Source organism: Oryzias latipes, chromosome 7 (genome assembly GCF_053564925.1).
Source record: "Oryzias latipes strain Hd-rR chromosome 7, Olatipes_Hd-rR_3.1".
Lineage (NCBI taxonomy): Eukaryota > Metazoa > Chordata > Actinopteri > Beloniformes > Adrianichthyidae > Oryzias > Oryzias latipes.
The window spans coordinates 26881336-26907077 of record NC_136243.1 but is presented as its reverse complement, the minus strand read 5'-3'; the positions used below and the strand labels follow the sequence as shown (position 1 = coordinate 26907077).

At 36.8% G+C, this 25742-nt stretch overlaps 1 protein-coding gene across 5 annotated transcripts in view; it reads right to left on the bottom strand.

Moving 5' to 3' along the window:
- Positions 1-187: 187 nt before the first annotated feature.
- Positions 188-25742, bottom strand: part of chl1a (cell adhesion molecule L1-like a) — a 59346-nt gene continuing 33791 nt past the window's right edge. For 2 of the 5 annotated variants that reach the window (XM_020704547.3, XM_078949899.1), the window contains exons 12-27: positions 25170-25333; positions 24596-24761; positions 23008-23132; positions 22786-22890; positions 20968-21165; positions 20798-20868; positions 20477-20699; positions 19763-19878; positions 18109-18313; positions 17395-17517; positions 15696-15878; positions 10907-11020; positions 9746-9907; positions 9304-9435; positions 7617-7677; positions 188-1255 (exon numbers count right to left, since the gene is read on the bottom strand). In XM_020704547.3, the coding sequence (XP_020560206.1) occupies positions 1072-1255; positions 7617-7677; positions 9304-9435; positions 9746-9907; positions 10907-11020; positions 15696-15878; positions 17395-17517; positions 18109-18313; positions 19763-19878; positions 20477-20699; positions 20798-20868; positions 20968-21165; positions 22786-22890; positions 23008-23132; positions 24596-24761; positions 25170-25333 (2332 nt within the window). In that variant the 3' untranslated portion in view covers positions 188-1071. Of the gene's footprint in view, positions 1256-7366; positions 7437-7616; positions 7678-9303; positions 9436-9745; positions 9908-10906; positions 11021-15695; positions 15879-17394; positions 17518-18108; positions 18314-19762; positions 19879-20476; positions 20700-20797; positions 20869-20967; positions 21166-22785; positions 22891-23007; positions 23133-24595; positions 24762-25169; positions 25334-25742 lie in introns of all 5 variants that reach the window. The other 3 variants (XM_078949900.1, XM_078949901.1, XM_078949902.1) reach the window with 3 other exon arrangements.

Genomic DNA, 25742 nt, shown 5'->3' with positions numbered 1-25742 from the left:
ATAAAAGCAAAGTTATAAAGAAATCTGATTTCAAGTACTTTTTCTTAAAATTTGTTTTAAAAGCAAGTGACATTAAAAGGATGTTTCTTTTTTTATGTTCTCCCTTTGGGTTGTGATTGTTAATTTAATGTTTGATCTTTTGACCTTATCTTTGTTCTGCTAATAATCCATAGGAACATATGAATAATTTAATTTAACCAAGGATTTTATTTTATTTTGCTATCCATTAAGAATAATTTTATATCCACAACACATCATGTTTGTTTAGAGAACTCGTTTAAAATGATCAAAAAAATTAAAGATTAAAATAACAAATCAACCTTAGTACACACTTAGAAAAGAACAAAAAAAAGACACTTAGAATTATGTGACCTCAATCTGTTGAACAAATGTGCATAAACAAACACAAACAAAAAATATTCTTTATTCAGCAATCCAATATGTTCTGTTTCAGTTGTATTTTGGAAGTTTGAGATTTCATGATAAACCTTAAATGTCGAATTCCCTTCCTAGCAACAGATATTTATTTCTGCTAAAAATCTTTATTGGAATCCATGTGACAGTTTTGTTTTCAAGTTTGTTTCTCTTTTTTTTTTAATAAAAGATAAATCAAGTTAAACAAAAAACTTTTATATCTTTATAGAGATAAAATCCCATCCAAATGTAGGTCAAACTTAAATGAAAAAAACTCAAAACTTCTGCCGACACAAAAAAAACAGACCAAAAGGCAAAACACAGGCAAATTCCTCTGGACAGTGAAATAAAAACATCCTACAGTGCACGTCATGATGGAAATGACATTTGATTCATTGTGCAAAAGTTTGTAAAAAATAGTATTAAAGTGTGTTTCAATATAAAAGATCATAACATTTATTACAATTACATTTTTTTACAATATATACACTGACCCAAATGCCTATCTAAAGATGTGTTCTTGTAAAAAAAAAAAAAAAGACATTTTCCAGTTTAAAAGAATTTTTCCAAATTAAAATCCTATTTCACATTTTTGTCTCTCAAAACATGTATACATATCAAAGAGGCAAATAAAACATTTCTAATGTGACATTGAAATCACGATTCATCAGATTCTGATTTTTTGCAGCGGTTGGGATCAGAATATTCTCCAATAAAAGAGCCATCCTCGTTGAATTCTGCGTCTTCGTCTGTGCAGTTGAAAAGGCTGTCTCTGCTAACTTCATCTTCAAGGGAATCATCCATAGTAAGGAGGATCTTGTCCATCTCCAGCTTTTTATCTCTGGTATCAATGATAAAGATGGATGTTAGAATTTAGAAGAACTTACATAGGTTCAGTTTCATGATAGTTAACAACGCAGCTATAGATATTTACTTATCAAAGTTGAATAAAACAGCTACACAGAAGCAGCAGATTGACTGGTATTTATAAATAACTTTTGTTAAATAGATTTTGTGCAAACAGAAACAGACTTCCAATTACAAAATAAGTTCTTATGGTTTTATACATCACAACAGGATGCGGGGAGGGATGCATGCAGCAGGCAGCACAGCAGGGAAGGAGCAATACGAGAATTGGGAGGGCTTTCTACAATCACTTCACTAATTGCTAATTGCCAAGGCTCCAGTTCCAAAAGCAATCTCAAATCTCTTTACAGCAGCTATGGAAATTGTCTGGGTGCAGTGAGGAGATGTGAAGAGTGGGACGTGTGTCTGTGTGTGTGTTGGGGTAGGCTGGGGGTGATGACTGCAACTGGCAAAAGGTGGAGGGGAGGGTTGGGACATATGGAATCCCAGACAAACAGCCTGTCATTCCTGGTATTCCCAAGGGCTCCAGAGCGGCAGAGATTAGATGCCAATTTACAGCCTGGACTCCAGCCAGCTCTCAGGTATCTCGCCAACCAACAAAGGGTCACCTCAAAGATTAGATGTATTTTTTATGCCTTTTTTTCCAGCTTCTTACACTAGATTTTTTTTTCCTTCTTTGCTTTTTGTGTTTATGACACAAACTGTGGTATTTTCACAAACAATCAGGTGTTTGTGACGGTGAATTAACTCAAGTGGTGCAGGCGTTCTGGTACCTTCATGCAATGTTCACACTGGGCCCAGAAACGGCTACTTCCAATGAAAAGCCTATGCAAACGTGCATATATGCACGTCCGAGTTCAAAAGTCTAGCATTCACGTGTCGCTACACAGTTTTTGGGCCAACATGTGGTCATTGAACACGCATTGAAAGTTAAACCAGTTTAATTCTGACCAATCAGGGACTTGGATTTAGTTGTGACGTATGGGTATGGGTAGCATCCTTTTCATTTCACTAAAGCACCAACCATTTGAAAATTGATCATAGAGGAGAAATTAATAATTGCAGTTTGTGAGGACTGGAATTACATAACACCAAGTCTTTTATATATCGGAATAGAGCTGTGAAAGAAAAGCCTGGAGCAAGATTAATGAGATTTGCACCGCTTTGAGATTTCTAAACTAACCTCTTCCAACTGTGAGTTCATGCGCTACTATCAGGTAGCAGCAGTTCAGTGTGAACACCAAAAGTGTGTCCAAGAAAGCCCGTTTAGCACGTTTTTGAGCGTTCATCACATGCCTGGTGTGTACGTATAAGAGTCACATTACACTTGACACTTATGTCAAACACAAACATTGTCTTTTGAGCAGGGTTATAGAAAAGGTGCAAACTTTAGATTACAAATTGGGTCTCCTTCACAGTGATTTTTAATAACCTATCTAATCTGTCCTATTTCATAAGGATATTTCCTATGCAAGCCACATAGGGTCTGCATTTCAGCTCTTATCAATAGTCCTTTCTCTGACGACTCCAGAGGCCTGACGATAAGTGGCTGTTATCAAAGAGTAGTGGAACGCCACAGCCGCCTCAGCCCGCCCACAGTGACTTTGAATACAGCGATAAGACGGAGTTGAGAGCAGAAGAGCCCCGGCTCACTCCGCACTTTGGTCAGAATTTAGCCCAGTCTCAGCTGTTTCCATAAAAAAATGTCCTTCCTTTTTACAACCGGGTAAGGAGTGATGAAGAGGCACATCACTGAACAGAAAGTAATGACATTTGTTTCAGCATTGAACCAAACTGATTTGCTTTACCGCCAGAAAATCTCAAGTACCATCTGGCTTCCTCCCCACCTCATTGTAAGGGTTGCTAAATTTGTTTAAAGGTATAAGAGGGAGAGCTTCTGCACATCTGCTACATCTGATCACAAACTGAACATAAAACACAACGATTCATCAAGAAAAACTGCTTGAGCAATAATCCCTTGTACCTGAAGTGGACAAAGGGGAAGAGATGTTATTCACAGTTCCCTAAATGGAAAATAATCTGAAGCATAATTATCACTTGTAAGCTCCCCAGACGCATGGCACACCGGAGAGTGGTCTATTGCCTTTAGAGATTCAAGGGGCATGAGAGAGCCCTGAGAACAGGTCCAGGCCAGGAAAACATCATCATAGTAAAGCTAAGGGCACTCTGGAGGGAAAGTGCTGTGAACATCCTGAGCAAACCAACCATGACAAGCATTTTAAGCAGACAGCTGGAGTAAAAATCTGCACTGACTCACAAAAACGTGTCAAAGACCCAACAGTTATATCACAGTATTAATCTTTTCTTCTTTTTTACTATGAATCCTGCTCTATGTGGCTAACAAAAAAACAAAGAGAAAGTTTGCCAAGAAATATAATTAAAAACACAAAATATATATCTGTGACTGCAGATAATTTCTATGATTTTCATCAACTCTAGCTCTTTAAAAGGAAAAAGGCTGACAGTTTCACCTCAAACCCATTCTCTGAATCTAGGTCAGCCCTTTTTCTCTGAAATTAAGACCATTTCCATAAGCAGTAATAGGAATCTCTTTCTGTTAATATGCATATAAAGGACTTGCATGTCACTGACAGTAGCTGTGTATCCTGTAATATGCTCTTTTGTATTCCAAAAAGGAGACAAAAGACAAAAAAATAATCAGGATGTCATAATGGTTTCTTGGCTTTGATTAAACCAGATGTATCTGTGATAAATAATGATGATAATGGTCTGGTTCAGTCTTTTTCTTTTAGCTTTCCTCCATGGTAAATAGTTTAAGTAACAGCTTAAATAAGGCCCACCTTAAAATTCTACATTCATGAGAAATTTTACTTAAAAGTATAGCATTTATGTAAATTCTCTCATCTAGAGGTTTATATAGAAATGTATTATTATCGAAGACTCAAGGTCCATTTGCTACAAAAAACATAAAACAAATAAAAGACTTAAGAATATAGAAATATATTTTAAAAAAGCATATACCCAAACTAAGAGACTTTTCGGTGATATGATAATAAACTTTAGGACGCTTTTCTTTTCTATCTTAATATTGAATCAAATTATTAAAAGGATTTCTAGGATTTGATTTGCCTATTTCTCTATTTTTTACTTGATGTTCCTTAAAGACCTACTCCAATCAGATTTTGATGTATTGTAAAAGCATTTCCAATGTTCTTTTATGTCTAATTATGCTCCTTTTAGCCAAAATCCAAAAAACACTATTTGAATGTTTTTGACAGTCTTTAAATGTTTGACATATCCTTGTAGATAGATAGATATACATTTTTGTTGTTTTTGTACTATTTCTGCTTTCATTGCTTGAAATTAACCAAAATCCAAATTTTCTAGGTCATAGTTTCAGCAGAGCAGCTGTTCATCATAAATTTCCATCTGAGTCGGCCTTCCTCCACTTCCCGTCATCCCTTTGGGTACCCTTTTTTCCACTAGCTTACAGCCCCCACACCCCCAAGCTAACATTACCAGTGCAAGCAATATTAGAGCTTTCCAGTCAGAGCCAGATGCCACCTCAGACGAGAATTGTGTTTTCAAGTATTTGAACAAAGAAATACTCAGAAATGCAGTTTTAAGCTGAATTTTTTTGTATTTGTCCTCCATTCTCAGAATGTTAAATAGTGTTAAACCCAGAAACACTATTTTCATTGGAGTAGGTCTTTACATTTCTTTGCAATGAAAAGAACAGACTCTTTTTTTATTGACTGTAAAGGATAATAGATATTCGAGCAAACATTTCTCCACCATCTTCTTCTTTTCAGTTTGTTGCTGATGACTTCTTTAAATCTAGTGACAATATAGGACGGCACTGCTTTATTCCAAAGAATGAAGAATACTTATTTTCCTAATAATATTCATTCTCTCTATCAAGGTACTCTCAACAGTCTTTCATTTATTGATCTATTATAATGTTGCTAGCTACTTCACATATGGTGGTGTCCCCAGCTTTTCAAAGGTTGTCTGCTTTGACTAGCATCAATCATTGTTTAGGTGCTAATTTTCCGCAGATTATTTTAAATGATTTGACACTGTTCTTGGCTTTAGAGTGTGTCTGAAAGAAAACTACAAAGCTCGGTATATTGTTATACTGAGCTATTTAAAAGAACCAATACCTATATTTTCAGCTGAAAAATATATCCAATCATAGATTTTGTAATCTGACAAATATTTCAAAGTAATTCTTTATGCCTGATTTACTCTTATTTGAATCACTATCAATTAACCTTTTTTAATTCAAAGCAAACCCACACCACGTCTTGACTGTCCCCAACTCAACATGTCACATGTGAGCTACAATGGGCTTGCTTTGATGATTTTAGAATAAATTTAAAATGGATTTTAATATTAGTGTGGCACGGTCAGACGACTTATGTCTCTGAGCTCTTACAAGTTACCTTGCTCTTTTTCTAAGATTTTCAGGTTGGTTTTTATTGGTTGTCTCCTCTATCCACAGATAAACTTTAGGGAATTGAGCTTTTCAGTCCCAAATATGTACTGTTCTGCAACTGACTCTGCTATATATACACGGTAGAGATTTATCTGACGATTTGGTTGTCTTTTTGTGTTTCTTTGATAGTTTGATTTTAGATTTATTTTTACCTTTTTGTTTTATTTCTATTTTTAGTATGTTTTTATCTTCATCTGAATTGAAAACATTTTTTTTATAATTTCTAGGAGCAAAAAAGGCAGTTTTATTGAATTATATGATTTATTCTATTATTTATTGTATAAGAGACTACATGATGGACTTTACTATTTGATAAGGCAGGTAAACAATGTTAAATACTGATAGTGGGCTACTTTTAGTCAGAATGCAGGAGTTATAATTTTTTTCTGGTTTTCTAGACTAATCTAGCTAAAGAAGAAGAAAAATAAAACTACCTTGAAATGAATGCTTGACTGTTATCACCAAAAAGCAACCATGCCAAGTAGGATGTGCACTGCGAGCACGGTCTCCAGGGTCGCCTTGGCCGTTCTGTTTCACCATGACTTTTTCTTCATCTTTTTATCTATTTCTCTCTGTGCTCCACAGAGAGCCACTTTTCCCTCACTTTAAAGGTACCTCTTTCTGGAGTGCACCACTGAAATTATATAGATAAAAAAATGAAATATGGGTGTAAAATACGCCTTGCGGGTTGTTGTTTAAAGTCAGAGCTTCTATGCAGCTTGTAGTAACAAAGCTGCATTGTTCTACAAATCTTTGTCCTAACATTTTATTTCAGTTGATACACAAATACCAAAGTAATCAAGCAGTTCTTGAGAACGTTCCCGCTATTTCTGGGAGAACTGTTGGTATGCTGTGGTCAAAAGTACATGCAGTGGAAGGCTTTTGCAAAAATAAGAATAAGTTGACTCTAAAGTCACAAATGCTAAAAAGGCATCAATGGAAATAAATAGATAAAAATACACATAGTACGTTAACATTAAATAGTGTAAAAGGAGGAGAGCCAAGCACAACTACACGCTGTTGCTTGGGCATTTGTCACAACTGCTCCAACGGGTGGATACAAGCTGTCTGCAGGTGCAAATAGGAAAACTTGTACGATCAAAGTATGTATCAAAGTCATAGACTGCTTGATGAGCCCGGTGAGACGCAAATACGTCATACAGGTTTTTCATATTTTCCACCCACCCCCCCAACCCTGCAAACTGCGCAAGTGTTGTTCAAGTGATAAGTGATGCACCTCCACTTGCCTTAAGATGCAGCTGCTCCTCTCTACGACCCTCCACAGGACTGGACGACCCAAAAACCCATTGCATCTGTAGTTCTCAACCCCCAGTACAGGTGCTAGTGACTAAGACTTTGCAGGAGTGTCAAACTCCAGGCCTTGAGGGCCGGTGTCTTACATGTTTTCCAACACACCTGCAGTAGAAGCTCCTTCTTGGTAAAACACACCTGATCAAGGTAGTATCCAGCAGATAAGGCAGGGTTTCTGGGAAACCAGTAGAAGGGCGGCCCTCGATACATAGAGTTTGACACTACTGCAAAAACTAAATGGGAAGAAAGCTAAGCCAAGATCTGCACACTACTTTAAACCACACCATTGATTACCTATCCCGTTAATTGGTGAGAAAACTGGCTTTCAGGCTGATCCTGGTAAAACTCATGAATGCGTGGTTTGCTTATAGAGTGGAAAGAGAAACATAACTGTAATATTTGTCAACCAGAATATATATTCAAATTTACAATGTTAGGATCAATACAGCATTATGGATTACAGGAGATTACAGGAGAGAAAAATCTCATATCATCACTTTTCTGCACTACAGCTGTTTTCATGCTGTGTGGGCGTACAGCTCACCTGTATTCATCCATCATTCCTTGTGACTCCATGTCAGATTGGGGCTCCTCCTTCGCTTTCACTGCAAAAAGGGCAAGGCCAATGTAAAAGGGAAAAAAAAACTTTTTGTTTTGCTTGTTTAGTAGATACAAACACTTGCTCCAAAATCCATCTCCTACAACAACCTTTACGCTGAACTTTTTAGAAAGTGAAACAAACAGCATCTCCACTGTTAAACATTTCAATGGGCCTTTTCTATTCCCAGTCGGTTTCTGCAAAAAAGATCTGTTATGGTATTTCGGCACAGAAATAAAAACAGGAAGGAGAAAAAGGCGGAGTTCATAAAAAGAATTAAATGCGCAAAGGGGTAATGATATAATGCTGAATAAATAAATAACTTTAAAGTCTTGTCAAAAGCTGGTGCAAATGAATGTCCATAAAATGTGTTTGAAAGGGTTTTTCGTTAAGAAAACTAATCTGCACAAGTTTTCAATACAGTATTTATAGCCCTTATTGTATTGCAGTGGTTTGTTATAATGTTGTATATTGTTCATAGTAAAACTACAGTGTTCCCTCTCTATATTGTGGTTCACCGTTTGCAGTCTTGCTGATTTTCTTTCAGAGCAATTTTGCATGCTTTTTTTAACAGTGCACTGTGTTCTGCATCCTGATTTGCTGTTGACTTTGTCAATCAGTCTCCTCTGCATCATCTCTCCTGTACAGAAAGTGCCAATTCTACATTAATTTTCAATCGCACACAGATCATCATTTTCATTATATAATACTAGACTTATTTTTCTTCAAAGGTTTGAACTTTCAGAGTTTTATATAAGAGCGAAAAGTGTGCAAATGTCCATCACTGTACTTTATGGAAGCGATTCTGTAGCATAATTAAAAATAAAAGTTTCAAAAAGTTCTATGGTAAATGTGTGCCAAAATTCATTTAGAAATATCTAATTTGACAATTAAAATGGATTAACAGAAATGCTTTTTAATTTTCAAAATGTAGCTGCATCAAATGACTCCAAATTAAAATGAAAAATCAATACTTCAAAATGCTTTTTCATTTTCTACTATTCTGTCATAATTCAAACGAAAATGCAAAGAGGGGATTGCATTTTCATTCTAACATCCACCCTGTGAATAGTGTCCCATATCTCAATTCGACATTTCCAAAATGAAAATGCAATCCCTTCTTTGCATTTTCGTTTGAATTATGACAGAATAGTAGAAAGAAGTATTGAAGTATTGATTTTTCATTTTAATTTATTGATGCAGTTACGTTTTAAAAATTAAAAAGCATTTCTGTTAATCCGTTTTAATTGTCAAATTAGACATTTCTAAATGAATTTTGCTACACATTTAGCAGAGAACATTTTGAAAATAAAATGTCAAATAGCATTTTCTTTATCATTTTAATTAAGTGACAGAATAAGCGGTGTTGAAGTAGAAAATGAAAAAGCATTTTGAAGGAATGCTTTTTCATTATAATTTTTAGTCAAAAATGCAGCTTCATTTTGAAAATGAAAAAGCATTTCTGTACTTGACATAGTACTTGACATTCAGTAGTACGAATTCCATGTATTTTAAATTTAATTCAAACTTTTCAGAGAAAAATGTTAGTTGAAGTCCTCAAGTCAGCTGACAATGATCACATTATTGATAAAAGCTGACAAATCTCGTTCATAAAGAGAATATGTAAGCTTACCTGCATATTTTCCAGCTTTTTTCTTCAATAAAAAGTAAACACTGAGTGCAGCAAGGACAAGCATGGCCAAAGCACACATGGTCCCGATGATCCAGCCCTGTATTGAAGCGCCTTTATGTCCTTTCGACTCACCTGTGAATGAAAAATGTTTAAGAGACAGATTTCAATAATTTTCTGGATATTCAGATTTGCATGGTAATAGTAGTTGACCTATCACATACAATTGTAGATTTTGAGAAGCACAGGAACATGAAAACCAAAAAAAATGTTTAATTTATTTTTTAGACTACTTGTAACTAAAATTCTTTTTTAATAGCACAAAACTCTATTTTTTCTCAGGTCTGAATTATACAGAAACAAAAGCTAATTTCAACATCACGATAGAAAATGCTAGTACTATCAACTCTAAACACTACTGACAGCGACCTTTCTTTTCCCTCACCTTTGACTTGTGTCTGGATTACATCTTCAAAAAAGCTAGCATTATCAAGTAGATTCTTGGCCATGAGGCGTACAGTGTACTTGGTTCCAGGTTTGAGGCCATCAATGATGTGGAAACTTTGAGAAGCGTTTACAGCCTCTGAGAAGTGCCATTTACCATCACCTATATACAACCAAGAATGCACAGGGAGCATTGTGTTTGAGCAGCTATACAATAGCAAACTTCTTAAAGTCCCACTCCAATTATCTTTGAGCTATTGCAAAAGTGTTCCTAGTGGTCTTATCATGATAATGCCGTTTAGCCAAAATAAAACAAAACGGTGTTGTTTTTCTAGGACATAGTTTCTGCAGAGCGACAGTAGGTTATTAGAAATTCTCTTCTGAGTTGTGGGTGGGACTGTTGGCGCACTGTGAGCGAGTCTTTTTTTCCCTTCATCCCTTTGTTTACACTTTCTCCAGCTAGCTTACAGCCCTTCACAATCCCAACCTAACATTACAGGTGCAACAAAAATGGCAAGCATAATCAAAGCTATCCAGCTGTACAGTTTTGAAGCAGATCCCAAATCCGACGAGGAAAACCAAGACGTATGCACTAGTAGACGAATGAATTCAGTTGTCAACAAGTGCATGCATCAGAATGGAGCGGAGCACGGAGCCTGTCGATTTTTAGATTTTACGTATTTAGCCATTATTACACGGCTATTCATTATTCATCACGATTTGAATAAAGGAATACTCAAAAAACTACTTTTCTTAACTGTTGCTACCTCTCTCTCTCTCTCTTTCTATCTAGATAAAACTACATATGTATATATATATATATATATATATATATATATATATATATATATATATATATATATATATATATATATATATATAATGTCCTCCATCATTAAAATGATGCTACAAAAACATGTTTAAAAGCACCACAAAAAAAAACAATTTTCATTGGAGTGGGTCTTTAATTGCTTCCATAACACAATCCTTGTTAAATTGCTGTATATTCTTGTTGCATGTTTAAAATGGAAAAATAAAAGGGAAAAAAAATCACAGCTGCTCCAATACACAGAATTTAAAACTTTGCTTCAAAATTCACTGAACATATCACTCAAATTCCCGTAAATATAAAGCAAGTTGGGAACAGCAAAAAGTAGCTTACGGTTATTCATATAAGCCACATAAAGCTGCAACTCCCTCTGCTTTTCTGTGGCAGTCCAGCTGATTTTGGCAAAGGTGTCACTCACGTAAGAGCTTATGTTCAACAGGGCTGGAACTGATAAAGAAAGGAGAAATGGAAGGAAAAAAAAGTCAGGTAGGCAGAGAGAAAAGGAGATGGAAAGCAGGAAAAGAGGATTAGGAAAGGCAAATAGGATCCCCCGCAGCTTGAGAACTGGATCTTACAGAAACCCTTTTAGGCGACACTTCTAAAGACAAGTCTGGGCCTTTGACTTAATTGAGAAGAGGTGGATCTTATTTCATAAAGAAAAGATATATAGATTGTCGACAAGACTGACATCAAGTCTTCAGTCGTTATTAACAAAAGCTGGCATTTCCTGACAACCAACCCACCACCAGGAGATATGAGAACAGATTGAAACCACTCCGCATGTCAAATCCTATTGTGACTTGAGAGTTCACATGTATCAAGATAGGATCACATGAGCATCACAGCCTGTGCATGTGAGGAGTGTACCTGCAGGAGGAGAGAAATAGCATGGCATAGAGATGAAAAAAAGAGAGGTCGGAAAGGGAAAGAAGAAAATTTCTGCTCCAGCTCTGACAGATCCTGGGTGCAACAAGGGAGCTCCATAGACTACATCAAGTCAGAGATGGAAGTGGGAAATATGGGTGATTGGGAGTAACTGCCCCACTAAAACATATTCTGCAGCAGAACACCACTGAAGCAGGGACTGCTCGATAAATCCAGATTGCAAATGGAAAGCATGGCTGTCGCTGTTGCTTTAAAAAGTATAGGTTTTCTCTTTTTCTAAAATTGCCTTCAGGAATCATGGAGATTGTACTTGTACAGCCATAAAGGGCTAAATTTTGCCAAGGCGACAACTGGTTGCACGCTACACTGACACACCAACAACCTTGTCTATCTCTTCCAGCACTGCAATGCTGCATAACTATCAGCTGCCGGTGGTGATATATGCTGCTCTGAGCATAGGCCACAGCTGGAGATTTTCACAGGGAAGGAAAGAAAATTAACTACAACCAAAGATTATAGAAACATTGAAAGTTAGCTTTAGGGTCTGAAACCCCCTCACAAAACAAGACTAATCAAAAAAGATGCAACCAAACAACAAGTGACCACATAATTTATTTATTTTTTCTATGTCTTCTGGTGTATTATTTTCAAACAAACTGATCTTGCACCTAAAAAAACAGCAACTTGGCTCCACATTGCTGGAATTATTACATGCTGTGCCGATCACAGAAAACATGGAACATTAAATTAGTGTTTGATTTTTCCGGCTTTAAATTGAACTTTTTTGAGAAAAATTCCACTACAAGTTTAGAGCTGAAAACAATGTAGGTGTTCAAATGCTGTGCCAGGAAGAAGATAATTTAATCTCTGGAGAGTTTTTTTTTGTACTTTTGAGGTATGTGCTCCTTTGTGCTTTTTGTTTAGTTTGCAGCATGCTTTGCCTTGACTGCTTTGCTATCTCATGAGATCTGATGGCAAAAAAAAGCTTTTTTTTCTCTGTTCTTTTTTAGCTGTTAGCGATTCTCTAACATTTTCATCCTCTTTTTTTTGTTTGGTTCAAACAGTGTTTCAGTGTTTTACTTCTGTGGTTCAGTTTTCTGTGTTTTACACTTTTCGGCTAAAGACTTACTGACACACACAAACTCAAAACTGTTTTCTGATTTTTGTTTCGACAAAAAAAAGTGAATTAGATCTAGATTAGTTGATTTTTTTATATTTTCCTCAAAACTAAAATTCGTTTATTTTAAAAAAAGATATTTTATTTTAAAAACATGAAGCAAGATTTCATAAATTGTATGGATTACTTCTGTCTTACCTTGTCAAACCCTGCCTGTTATATCCCTTGATTCAAGAAGGGCCTTCTTTGTGCTGCTGGGGTCCATAAATCTTTCTGCACTGCATTGTGACTAACATGCCCTGAGGGCAGCTCTTTGAAACGGCTATTTTATCTGCCTATGGAGCCTGTGCTTAACCACATCTGCAAACAATGCAGCTAATGGCTTTCATACTGGAAATCTGCAGATGTAAAGAGGCTGAGCATCACAGCAAAAGATTTAAAAGTCATTTAAAAAAAAAAAAACTGAAAACATAGGGACCCGTGTCAGATGACGCTAGCATAATAGCTAATAGGGATAAAGTATTAGCAAACTATCCTGAGTGAAACATTCATTGCAAATCCCATCACCAGGACATCACCGGGGGTTTTTTTTTGTCTGAATTAACTATGATATTTCTTTTACAGAAAGATTTTTGTATGTTCAGTCTGTTTTAATGTTATAAAGTTATTTTTACAAGCTTTATGCTTTGGTTGTGGTAAAAAAAGTCCCACACTTTAGATGAGGTGCTGCAAAACATTTAATAAACTGTTAACAAAGGTAATTAATACATTTGTTAAGCTTGTAAGCAGTTCAGTAATATGGACTTTGAAGACATTTTAGATATTAATGAATCTTATTAAAACTTTCAGGTATTTGCAAGACACCTGTAATGCAAATAAATATCTTACTAGCATCTTACACATTAATAAAGCCTGTTCATTTGTTAAGTTAGTTAATAAAACTTAAGCTTATTAACACTTAGGCTTTTGTGAGACCTCTATAATGCTAATAAATGTCCCACCAGAACCCCAAACAATAATATTACGTATTAATTTCTTAACAAAGGTTGTTAATAAATCATATTAAGCTTATTAACACTGACACATTTGTTAGGCATCTATAATGCCAATAAATGTATCATTAGCATCTTAAAAACATTCTAATAATAATGCTTGTAAATGTGTTAACTAAATAATTTAATAAACCTTAATAGATTTATTGTACTAATAAATGTCTTACTAACACCCTAAAAATTATACTATAATGCTTGTTAATGCATTAACAAAGATTGTTAAGGAATCTTACTATAAAGTGTTACCGAAAAGGTTTGTTTGTTTAACAGTTTTGTTTCACTTTGGTCACTAAAAAAAGGTGTCACACATACTTAGAGCTACATTAATGAAGATAAAAATCCAGGTTAACATTGTAGCAATTGCTACTCTGGCTCACGATACAAATGCCACAGACACCTATCCTCAATTGGATAAACAGTTTCTGGTTAACATGAGCAGTGAAATTAAAACAAAAATAATCAGAACAGGAGGCACAGGTCAAGTAAAAGTGTTAGAAGTAAGAGCTCTGTCTTCTGCTCTGATCACTGGTGGAAGCTGTCCTCAGAGTTCTAGCCACATTTCCTGGATGCTGCACACCTGACTCTCACTCACTCAATCAACCACAGCAAACCTAACCAAAGTATTGTTTGTGCCACTCTGCCTTCCTACTGAGCGTTACATTTGGACCTGATCTTTTGACCCTGACCCAGACCCAGTTTGGATGCCGCCTGCCCTGACCCTCGCCTGTATTCTGACTTTCCTGTTTCTCCTTTGATATACTAATGCCTGCTATTGACTCCTGCCTGCCTGACCCTGATTTAGCTTAGTGGACTTTTAGCTGAGCTAATAAACCTGTTGCATTTGGATCTGCCTGTTCTTGTGACAAAAAGGAGGTCTTAAAACTGCTGCATCAGCATAGGAATCATTGCTTTTTTCATTGTTTAATAAAAACCAGTTGAAGGTGTAAACCAATTTCACCTTCACTTTTATTGCTAAAGTATACTTGTATACATTGATAGTTGACATAATAAAATTCTAAAAACTGAAATGTAAAGATAAACCTTTTTCCTGCACATCGATTATTCAAAAAACTATGAAATACAGTTGAAATGGTTCAAATAAAATGAAATAACGAAAATTAAACAACCTTGAGAGGCAAAGCTTTTGATTTTCTATTTTTAAAGATTCACGATTCAAGCCTTATAAGGTTTGAAAGGTGGATGGCTTCCATGGCATGGAGCCTGATCACCTGGCGCTTTGCTGTGTGGCGTGTGCATGCTCTTCCTTATGCAAATGTGATTTTTCTTTTCCCAAGAAATCTAGCCTCCTCCCAGTGTCAAAACCAAGGCCACATGTAGGCATGGCCAGAGCAGGGCTGGGCAGGGCTGCCCCAGACGCAAGTAGAAAAAAATAGATAATTAAATGTAGCCCCAATAGCCCCAAAACCAGTCTCCTGATTGTGCTGGTCCCTGCCTGGTAGATGCAGGGGGTGGAGTCAGGAAGAGCATTGAACATAAAACTTTATAGACATATATATACTGTAAATGGATAGATGAAATCATATTATGATAGCATGGTTTTCTTTGTGTTTTAGGCGCTCGTAGGTATATGACACCCCAAACTCTCAACACACCCAGACTTGACCCCAGTTAGTCTCCCTGCAACCCATACTGGAGCTGCCTAAATCCAGGACTGTCAAAAACCATGTTTTATCAGATAATTTGAGATATTTAATGTCTCCTGGAATACTTTTTTGGTTTTACCACTATTTATGTGGTCCAGTGCAAGAGTGACAACCTGTCCAATTACTCAAAAATAACAATGTTAGGCTCCAGTTAGCACTCCGGTCCCAACTAGGAAAAGTCAAATGTAGGAAATAAATATTGAACAAACTTTGAAGTGCACACTAACCCTGCTGAACACCTGGATCTGAGATCCTTACAAACCTGTTTGACAGACACTCGTGCTCGACAATCCACTGAGGTCCAACACATTTTTGATACTCTTTGGGTGGGATTTAAAACTGTGAAGGGGTTTTCTGTTGACAAAAAGTGGCATTGCTTCACAGTGTTACTCAAATTCACTCACCTGTTTCAGGTAAAGTCTCACTTTCTTGGGACAGTGGAGGTCCACAACTTGCTTTAGTGCAGGCCCTGAGGTGAATGCGGTAGCGGCTGCCTGAGTTTAATCCTGTAAGTTGCCACTGGGTGATGTCAGCTCCTGTGATGTTTATCTCGTGAGAATCAATCACCTCCAGTGTACTCTCATTTACTGCAGACAAGAAAAAAAAAATGTCAGGTCAGTTTATTTCAGACGGAGCCTACAACAAATCAACGGCAAAAAAGTCATCATTGTTGGGTCATGGTGTGTACTAATGGAACACAACTGTAGGGGGGTCAATGGTTGATGGGGAAGAAAGGCAAAGAGATGTCAAACTAGCTCATGCGGAAGGAGAACATGGGGAAATACAAGACGTGACAGGTAAACTGAGGAGAAATACATTATGACGAAGTACAGGAGAATAAAAACAAAATGTGGGTGTAAACAGGTCAAATGGATTACAGATCAGAAAAACAATAACAAAAATAATCAACTTTACTTATATAAACTGATGTTTAAAAAAATGACATATAAATGATACCATTATATAAAGCTGAAAAAATATAGTATCTGCAAAAAGAAGTCAACATTTTTGTCTAAAAAATATGAATAAGAATCAAGTGTTTAAAGTAAGATGATTGCAAAACTGCAGGTTGTCCTAAATTCTATGTAGGAACAGTCCGTTAATATCTTATTAATTTATTGAGTTTTAACACTGTTTAATGGATGTATTTGGGTTGTAAGAATCACTGCATATTTCCCAATTTTTGGTGAGAAATCATGTAGGCTGCACTAACACCAATTTATATTTAATTCATGAAACAGCCAGTAACAATGCATTGACTACTCTTAATTCAGGTGGTGATTCAGATCAACCTAAAAAAAATAATAATAAAAACTAACACCCACTGATTGTACACTGTAGGAATAGCGGCAAAGTCTGACATCTGATTTGAAAAGGAAAAAGCGTGAAGAAGGGGACGGGGTGTATTGAAGAGCTGGCCAGACTCCGTGGGTGCAGGTGGGGGCGGCAGCAGGGCTGTCTTTGCCTTCATAGCTCTCACAAAAGACCTCAGAAATGTCAGCCAAAGAGAGTTCAGGCTTTGAAAATGGAGTGTAGTGAAAGCCCACACTTATTCTTTCAACCTAACTGTACACAAGTATGATGCATGAGGAAGTACACCTAACTAAAAAAACAACAACAGTGGAATTTACAATAGGAACAAACACCATTTACTTATTTTTAATTTATGCTGATCCATGCAAAAATGTAATAAAAAACAATGGGGAAAATGTTAATACACAAAGTGAGGCAGCCTCCAATAAGTCAGTGGTTGAGGACTGCAGTGGAGTGTTTGGTGTCAAACAGTGCCACCAACTGTCTAACATGTTAACAGAAAGGAAGAGAAAGGGTGGTGAACTTCAATTGAAGGTTTTAAGACTGAATAAACAGGTTGAAACTGATTTATATAGGGAAAATATATTTTAAAAAAAAGAAAAACCCCTCTTTATTCTCTTTACTTCCTTGGGTTATCTTTCCCTTACATTTTTCCTTATTCAGCATCCATATTGCTCAGCAAAATACAAAACCATTTAATGATAAAAAAAAAGAAAATGTCATAAAAGCAGTGAAATGTGTATTGTCTACTATAAAGACAGGTAGATAGACAGGACTGCGACTACATACAGAGGTGGTACTGGAGGAGATAACCAGAGAGGATGCCGTTTGTCGCCAGAGGTGGTCCCCATACCAGCAGGACTGAGTCAGACTTGTAGTCTGAGGTGGTTAGGATGGGCAGCAGTCCTGGTGCTTTCAAAGGAAAGTAACATTTGTAAGTTTACTGTACTATTCAGATATATCAAAAAAATTCATCAAAGCAAAATTTTAACAATTTATAAAAGATAAGTTTTAATTATATGGCTCTTTTCTTGAAAAAGTTCAAATTAGATAAAACACACACACACACACAAAACCAATTTTACTGGCATGGGTCTTTAAAACGTGCTTTCTACTTGTATTAAGGGAAAAGTGCTTTACAGTAACAATTTCCATTCATCCAGGCACACATCCTCTCGCCCACACACACTAATGACAGCAAAGCTGCCATGCCATGCGCAAGCCAGTCCACTAGGCAGAAGCAATAAAGAATACAGAAGTTCATTGTCTTGTACAAAGACACCTGGACATGCAGAGCGGGAACCAAACCTGCAACAGTCGTATGAAGTTTGCCCTATGCGCTAATATTTTTACATCAAATAAATTAGAAATAAATTAGGAATCAACTGGCAGCACCTTCAGTGAAACCAAAAGCTGAACTTTGCTTTGGATTAGCGGCTAAAATACTGCAGGTTTTGATACGTGGAACTAGAGTTTATAACATCAATTGAATGGTATGTTTACCTCCTTCTGGAGTGCTGAAGGTGACAGGATCACTCGTGGGCCCATTCCCCTTGCTGTTGAAAACCCTGACAGTGAGTTTGTACTCTGAGTAGGGTTTGAGCCCTGGCACGATGGCATAACTCCCGTTTCCAGGAAAAGACATGGACTGCTTTTCATTCAAGATCTTCTCTGGATCCAGGAAACTTCTGGTCCTCACCCAGTGAACCTATGAAATGTTAAACACAGATAATGGTAAACAACTAGACTGACAGAAATGTATAGTGGTCTACATTTGACAGCTTTGTTTGCCACTAACTAACGTACTTTCCCTGTAGTTTTGGCAGTGTTGTTCATAATATATTTACAACAATACACAGAGCATGAAAAAGAGATTCACCACTGAACACATAAATGTTTGGAAAAATGTTAATGTCTTTTTTTTCAAGTTATCAAGGTTTCGGCCAAAGTGCAAGTAAAATCTTAGCTCCATGTGTGCAGAAGAAGAGAAGGTTTTTTTGTTGAGTTTGTCGTCTGCAAATGGTGCACATTTGTTCCAAGACAGCATCATTGTTTTACGGAAAAACGGATAGCTAATATAGAAAATTGACAGCATAAGTAACATCAGGGACAAAACCTGGACGCAACCAAATTAAATTTCAGGTACACAAGCCGTCTCCGGGTGCACGTAACTTTATTACACTGACCCGTGTTTTACAGCCAATATCCATCACATATCAGTTTTGCTGCTCAGCTGTTGTGTGAACAACATGATTATAAAAGCTTTAGTGTAAAAATGTATAATCAACAGCCGATGTCTGGAAGCCTTATAGTATTTCAATGTGGCGCCTAATAGAAACTGTTATAAAGTCAAATGATGAGCATATGTTTCCTTTTTTATATGACCCATTAAAAGTTGGCTTTAAATAGGTCTTAGTTTTAAGTTATGAAACTGTAATGGAAAAAGAAAATGGATTTAAGTGGAAATGAAAAACAAATGAAATCCCTTGTAGTGTGTAGGGCAGGGGTGTCAAACTTCAGGCACGAGGCCCGGGTGTGTTTCGCCAAAAAGAAGCTTCAATGGCCATGTTGGTTGGAAAACATGTTGGACACCAGGCTTCAAGGCCTGGATTCTGGCACCCCTGGTGCAGGGGAATATTTGCATAAAACAAAAAGTGGAGATTTTGATCAATTAAAGACCCACTCTGACGAAAACTGTGTTTTTAACATGTTTTTGTGGGATTTTTCTAATGATGGAGGACATATTTAGAGAAAATTAGATTCAAATTTTACTTGTGTCCTGATTTCTTTATTTAAATTGTGCTGTGAATCAGCAGCAGACAAAAAAAATGCTGTTTGAAAAAGGTTGTATTTGTTACACAGAAAATAAGATGTAAAATAAGACAACTGGGAAAAAGATCAAAAGATGATCAGCGTGGGACTTAAAATGTCTAAATCAAGGTCAGTTTTGTAAAAAAGAAGCTTATTCTCTAGAGGGAACCAATTATTTACATCTAAAATAAGTTTTTCATTAGGCAAGTTTCTGTCTTAAACATTTGCACTTTTTTCATCAGTACTATTTACTAAACCCCTAGATCAATAAGCCAGTATTCCACATTTTTGTACTATTGTAGTAGTTCTCCCTTTTGTGGTATAACTGTTTTCAGGCCAAACTTACTTCATAACCCCCCAGATGACCTCGAACTGTAGCAGGTGGTACCTGGGTCCAGCTAACTCGGAGAGCAGTGGTGTTGATCACCTCAACTGCTACGTCCTGTGGTGCTGTGGCTGGCCCTTAAGAAAGATGGGGGAGGTCAGTATCACGGACATGCTACAAACATCAGAACTCTCCCAACAGGACATGGTAGCACAGCTACAAGGGGTTTAACTGAGCAAAACAGGGAACCACATCACCATTTCTAAATGTGAATTATCGTAATTTCATTGTTTCAGTATTTAAAGCAGAAAAAGGTAGAAGCACAACTGATGGCAGGGGAGATAACATTTTGCTAACAGAGGTCTACGCCAAATGAAGTGTTGTGATCTGTCAAATCTCCTGCAGCTTCACCCAAAGAGTTGAGAATGTGACATCCTTCTCCTATACAAAGGTTATCTGGCACCTGCCAGATTTAGCAGCAGGTTGTTTTGTTTTTTTGGGGGGGGGGGATGGGGAGATGGGAAAAGCACTAAAGCACACAAGGTCAAAACCTTGTGTAACGAGGAAAAAGCAGAAAAGAACTTAACCTGACACATTTTCCCACAGACAATGCCACACGACAACTGAGGATGCAGTTGGAAATGATAACATAGATGTTGAGAGTCACAAGAAAAACAGCAGCCAGGTAAGCTCAAGGTGTAGAACAGGAAAAATAAAAATAAAAAAACAACTTACTATCTTCTCCAGAGTAACCTGTGACCACCTTAGGCTCTGGGGCCCATCCAAAGCTATTCCTAGCTTGAACTTTGATCTCGTATGGAGCAAAGGCAGGCGTCCCATTCACGACATAGGAGGGTCTTTGGACTAGATACTCTGTCCACGCATCTTCCACTTTCAGTCTGCGGTAGCTCACCTTGTATTCAAGGCCTGGTCCATTGGATTCAGTCGGCAATAGTGGCTACAAGATAAAAGCATGTAGATAATTGATAGAACAAGACTCTGTATTTGTTTTCATGAAGTTACCAGTGCACTATCAACAAAAAATAAATCTCTTACATCCCAGCTGATTTCCATTTGGTAAGGGATATGGCCTTGAATTTTAATGTTTTCTGGATTCCTGTCAGGTACTATAACAAAAATGTATGGGGTTACATTGTGTTTCCTCTGAAAAAGCAGATTTAGATCATTTCAGTGAATTATGTTTAATAAAATATGGTGAGTCTCACCAGTGGGGTCTGTGTTGTGTCTCTCAGATGGCTCACTGGGGGGTCCAGGCCCAATGGCATTAACAGCATAAACTCTAAACTGATACCTGAGGTTTCCGTACAGAGCCAGCTCAGCTGTTGCCTGGTTACCAGGAACCCTCTTCAGCTCCTTCCACCCCCCTGGCTCCCATTGGTTCTCCTCATACTCCACTACAAATTCTGCAGAGACACCAACACATTTGGTCATCATTGTACAGCTAACAACCACTGTGGCAGATGCTTTGAAGCATCTGGGTTTTCATAAAGGAAAGAAGTTCAGGGGTAAAGGCTGAATTGCTTTCTAAACGTTAGAAGAAGTGTAATCCCACACACTTTTCAAAAAGAGTAAACATGGAAACCGGGGGCATGCTTTGTTGGAGATGAAATGCCTGCACTGAAGTGTTTTTCTTTTGTGCAGGTTTTTAAACAGAATTGGATTAATGACTGATTTCATTGAAGTTAATTATCATGAACCTTGTCTGTTAAACCTTTGGTATATTTACATATTATTACTCTGTCATTTTGTCCAAAAACTTTCCAGTATTTTTCTGTGTATGTGTGTGTGTTCTCAGCTAAGAAACCATAAACCAACATCCCTATTTTGTAGCATTACAAAGGAAAATTAGTCAACTTTTTCCCCTTTAGTACAAATGTTTTTGCATTTGTTTGGTTTTATGCAGCTTTTATTTGGCATAAATGTCACTAATAATCCTGACTAAAGGGAAAAGAAGATGTACATTTTTTCATTTCTGTTACTCTACTTTGGACACCATGTAGTGTATGTGCTCTTATAGTTTAATCAATGAACAGTGGACTTAGATTATTGTACTTAATGCAGCCATGAGGGTAAACTTTTATGCTTTGTTCTGAAATGCTAAAGATTAAAGCAGCCAGCATGAATAAGAGATACCGGTATATAAAAACATGGCTTTTATTTTTCATTTTATTCTTTTTTTATAAGCCCTAAATTTTACACTCATACAAAAACATATTTCACAAATCCTTTTGTAGCTTTTTGGTTCCAGCATTAAAGGTTTTATGGAACCTTAGCTGCGTTTCCATTACACATTATCCAAAACTTTATCAAAATTCTAAAAATGTTGAAAAAATAAATTTCGCAATTACACAGTTTCCATTAAATCATAATTGTGTGAAACCAAATTACATAATTCAAGAACATGGCAATGGTTGTAAAAAATCCTTTGATTTACAGCAGATGCATTCAATTTTCTGCCACAACACTAGCGCTCATTATCCTCTATCAAAGCAGATGTCACCGTCTTATTCAGCCCATGGAGCGGCAAACTCCTTTCACGTGGGAGGGGCTTTGGATGCAGCGATTTTGGGAAATTGTAGTTGGTGATTTTACAGAGGAGCTGTGGATCCATCAATTCTACATGACACATTCAGCTTTTGATGAACTGTGTGAGTACTTTGGGACCTCTTGTGGCGCCCACTGTGCAGTGCCAAAGGCAGCCAGTTCCTACCAAGAAGCATGTTGCCATCCGGTTGTTGGTCACGCGACTCATTTAATTTGAAAAAAGTGTTTCCATTACAGTTTCGCAAAATATATCAATCTCGATATGCCTTAAAACCACTTCCTCCAAGCGCAAAATCTTTTTTTCGATAAATGCGAGTTTTGTCAATATCACCGTGTTTCCATTGGGCTAATTTATTATCGCAAATACAATTTGCGCAACTGGTGTCTCAAATTTGGTTGCTCCTCTTTAAATCGCTCGGGTGAATTGGCTCCAATTTTAAGCCAGTATTACATTTGCTTTGTCAAATTCAGACGTGTACCTGTGACAGAGCTGTTGTGATCACTTCCAGGCTTCCATGAAATAACAATGTTCCTTGAATCCTTGATTTCAATTATCTTTAATCTCTCTGGAGCATCAGGAACGTCTGCATAAAAAAAGAATATTCACAAAACTTAGTTCTCGTTTTTTTTTTAAATAAACAAGCAAAAATAGGAATGAATTATTAAAAGGTGACATTTTTAAAAGATGGATAAAACCAAACCTAGCACGATAATAAGGGCAGTGGCTCTGACTTCATCCAAGCTGGTTCTGGCAATGCATGTGTACATTCCCTGGTCTCTCAGGTTCACGTTCATGATCTGCAGATTGTGATCACCTCTGATGTATCTGAGAAGAATGTGACAGCAAAGCTAAAATGGTGATTTTAATTATAAAGTCGAGAAAAAAGCATTGAGTTAGCCCACCACCACTTAATTCATGGGGCAAACTCCGCTCTGACTGCAAAAATGAACACACAGTTATGCACAATTGACTCATTCGAACCACAATAAAAAGGAAAATCCACATCTAATATGGCATTGTTGCTTGTGTTTTGGTCAAAAACCACAGTAGAGAGCAGTGCAGGGAAAAGCTCTAAACATAAAGTTGCATTAAAATCTAACAGCACTTGGAGGTGTTACTGCTTTTGTTATTTGAAAAAGCCTGAAAATGGAGCCACGTGATCTCTGCTGCTCTACATGTAACAGGAGCTCCTCTTCAAGTTATTCATCTCTGTTTTCTTGCTTTTAACAGCAACACAATTATGGGATTTTATTGCCCATTTGCTTCATACTGTTTGCCTTTGAGTGCAGAGAAAGCACAAAATACTATTTCAAGTTCCCATGCTTTCATTATTAGGAATAATAGAAAAGAACAATCTACCAGGGTTTTATAACCCCTCACTGTACTAATAAGCTGATATGCAAAAATCTTTTCTACTCTATTGGAAAGAGTGTGACTAAGAAAAGGTTATCTGGCTCTCAGTGCTGCGGTCTGTGTTGAGGAAACAGGAAGCAGGCGGTGTCTGTGCTGTTGGTCCATTAAAGGCTGTTGATTGTCAACAGCTTGGCTTGATTGCAGCTCAACACTAAGCTGTGTTTCTCCTCGTGGAGCTCTCTGGTCGTACCTGATATGAGCCGACTGTGTCTTTGTGTATTCTTCTTGTTTTGATATGCTCATTTAGAAATCGCTCCAAATAAGGAAGTCCTTGTGAAAGCAATTTTTCACAAAGTAATCAAAAAGTAATGCAATCTTTTTTTAGATGGCTAACATAATGTTTTTTGTGTGTTATTTTTCATTTACATGTTTATTATAAGGCAGTGTTTTCAACCTTTTTGAACTGAGGTCCCTGTTTTTTATGTTTTGTAGATTTTTATTTTTACTTGAAAAGGACCAACATTATATTAATGTTTCTAAGTGAAATTGTAACTAGAGAACATAAAGTTGACAAAAATTGAAGTTTTATCTTCATTATTTTTGAGCAATTAGGCAAAACCTGATGATCTTTCATGGCACACTAGTGTACAGCAACCCACTGGTTGAAAAAGACTGATTTAAGGAACAACGGTGAGGTCTCAGCAAGCAAAACAACAACAAAAAAAACCTTACAATCCATCCATCTATCCATTTCTTAACCCACTTTCTCACTTTCAGAGTCATGGGATCGCCAGAGCATAACCTGGCTACAGTTGGACTAAGGCAGGGTATACCCTAGACAGGTCACCAATCTGTGACAAGGTCACACATTCACACATACACACTCACAGTCACACCTAACAACTAATTAACAACATTAAAGTAAATGTCCTAACCTGGAGCTGTTCTCTTCCGACAGTAAGATCTCCTCTCCATCTTTCCTCCACTCCATTACAAAGCTGCCCTCCAGACTTTTATCATACGTCACCTTGCATACTAATTTAGCTGAAGTCCCAATGATGATCTGCTTGTTTTCAGGTGGACTCACTATTTTGGTGGGATCTAGAGAAAGAAGACAAGCATGTCATGATGATGACTTTTCCTTGTGAACTGCAGCCTAAAAATTCTAGATTTGACCCTGTAGATGTTTTCTCTATGAAGTAAATATTTTGGTCTCATTTTAAGAATTTGATTTAGGGATTTTTTTTTATTAGCTAAAACATATTTTTCTTTAGAAATGTTCATATTTGCAGAAAAACTGATATTTTATTACTTTTACCAAATATGTTGAGTAGAAATAAAAATGTGTGATAGCCAACACAAGCTTTACCTAAAAATTCTTAAACCAATTTATGTTAATAGGTATGTTACTGTTATAACCTTCAAAGTAAAGAGGAGGACGGGACACTGTGGCAGGACAAATGCCAATGATTTCCAGATAAGGATGTACTGGATTATGTGTTGAGTTACCTTTGACATCCAGAAGTGCAGTAATACTCGATGTTCCCTCTGTGTTTTTGACCACACACTCATACTTTCCACTGTCACTTTCTTCAGCATTAATGATTTTCAGTGACTGGTTGTTATCAAAGGTAGAAAATCGTTCCCCAGTGATGACTGCCTCCTCTTTGATCCTAGAAAGAAAAAGTTACCATGACTTATTTGGTAAGAATATGAAAGTGGGTTCCTGTAAGACACAGATGGATCAGTCCTGTTTACTAGCTTTGAGTGGCACAAAAAATATTTAATTTCAGATTTCTTTAACTTTGAAACACTCTGATTTTCCACTTACACTTACAGGTCCACTTATGTGGACCTGTAAATGAGCTGAAGTGCTTCTTAACAAGGTGTAATTACATCATTTTCAAGGACAGGAAGAGGATTATCTCATTAAAAAGATCATATCAGACTGATGTACAGACACTAAAAGTAGTGTGGGCTTAATAGTATGAGTCAGTGCATTGATTGGTTCTCTTTAGGCTGTTCTAGATCTAACCTAAGTGATTTTTTTTATGATCTCTAACACAAAAATCAAGAAAAAAG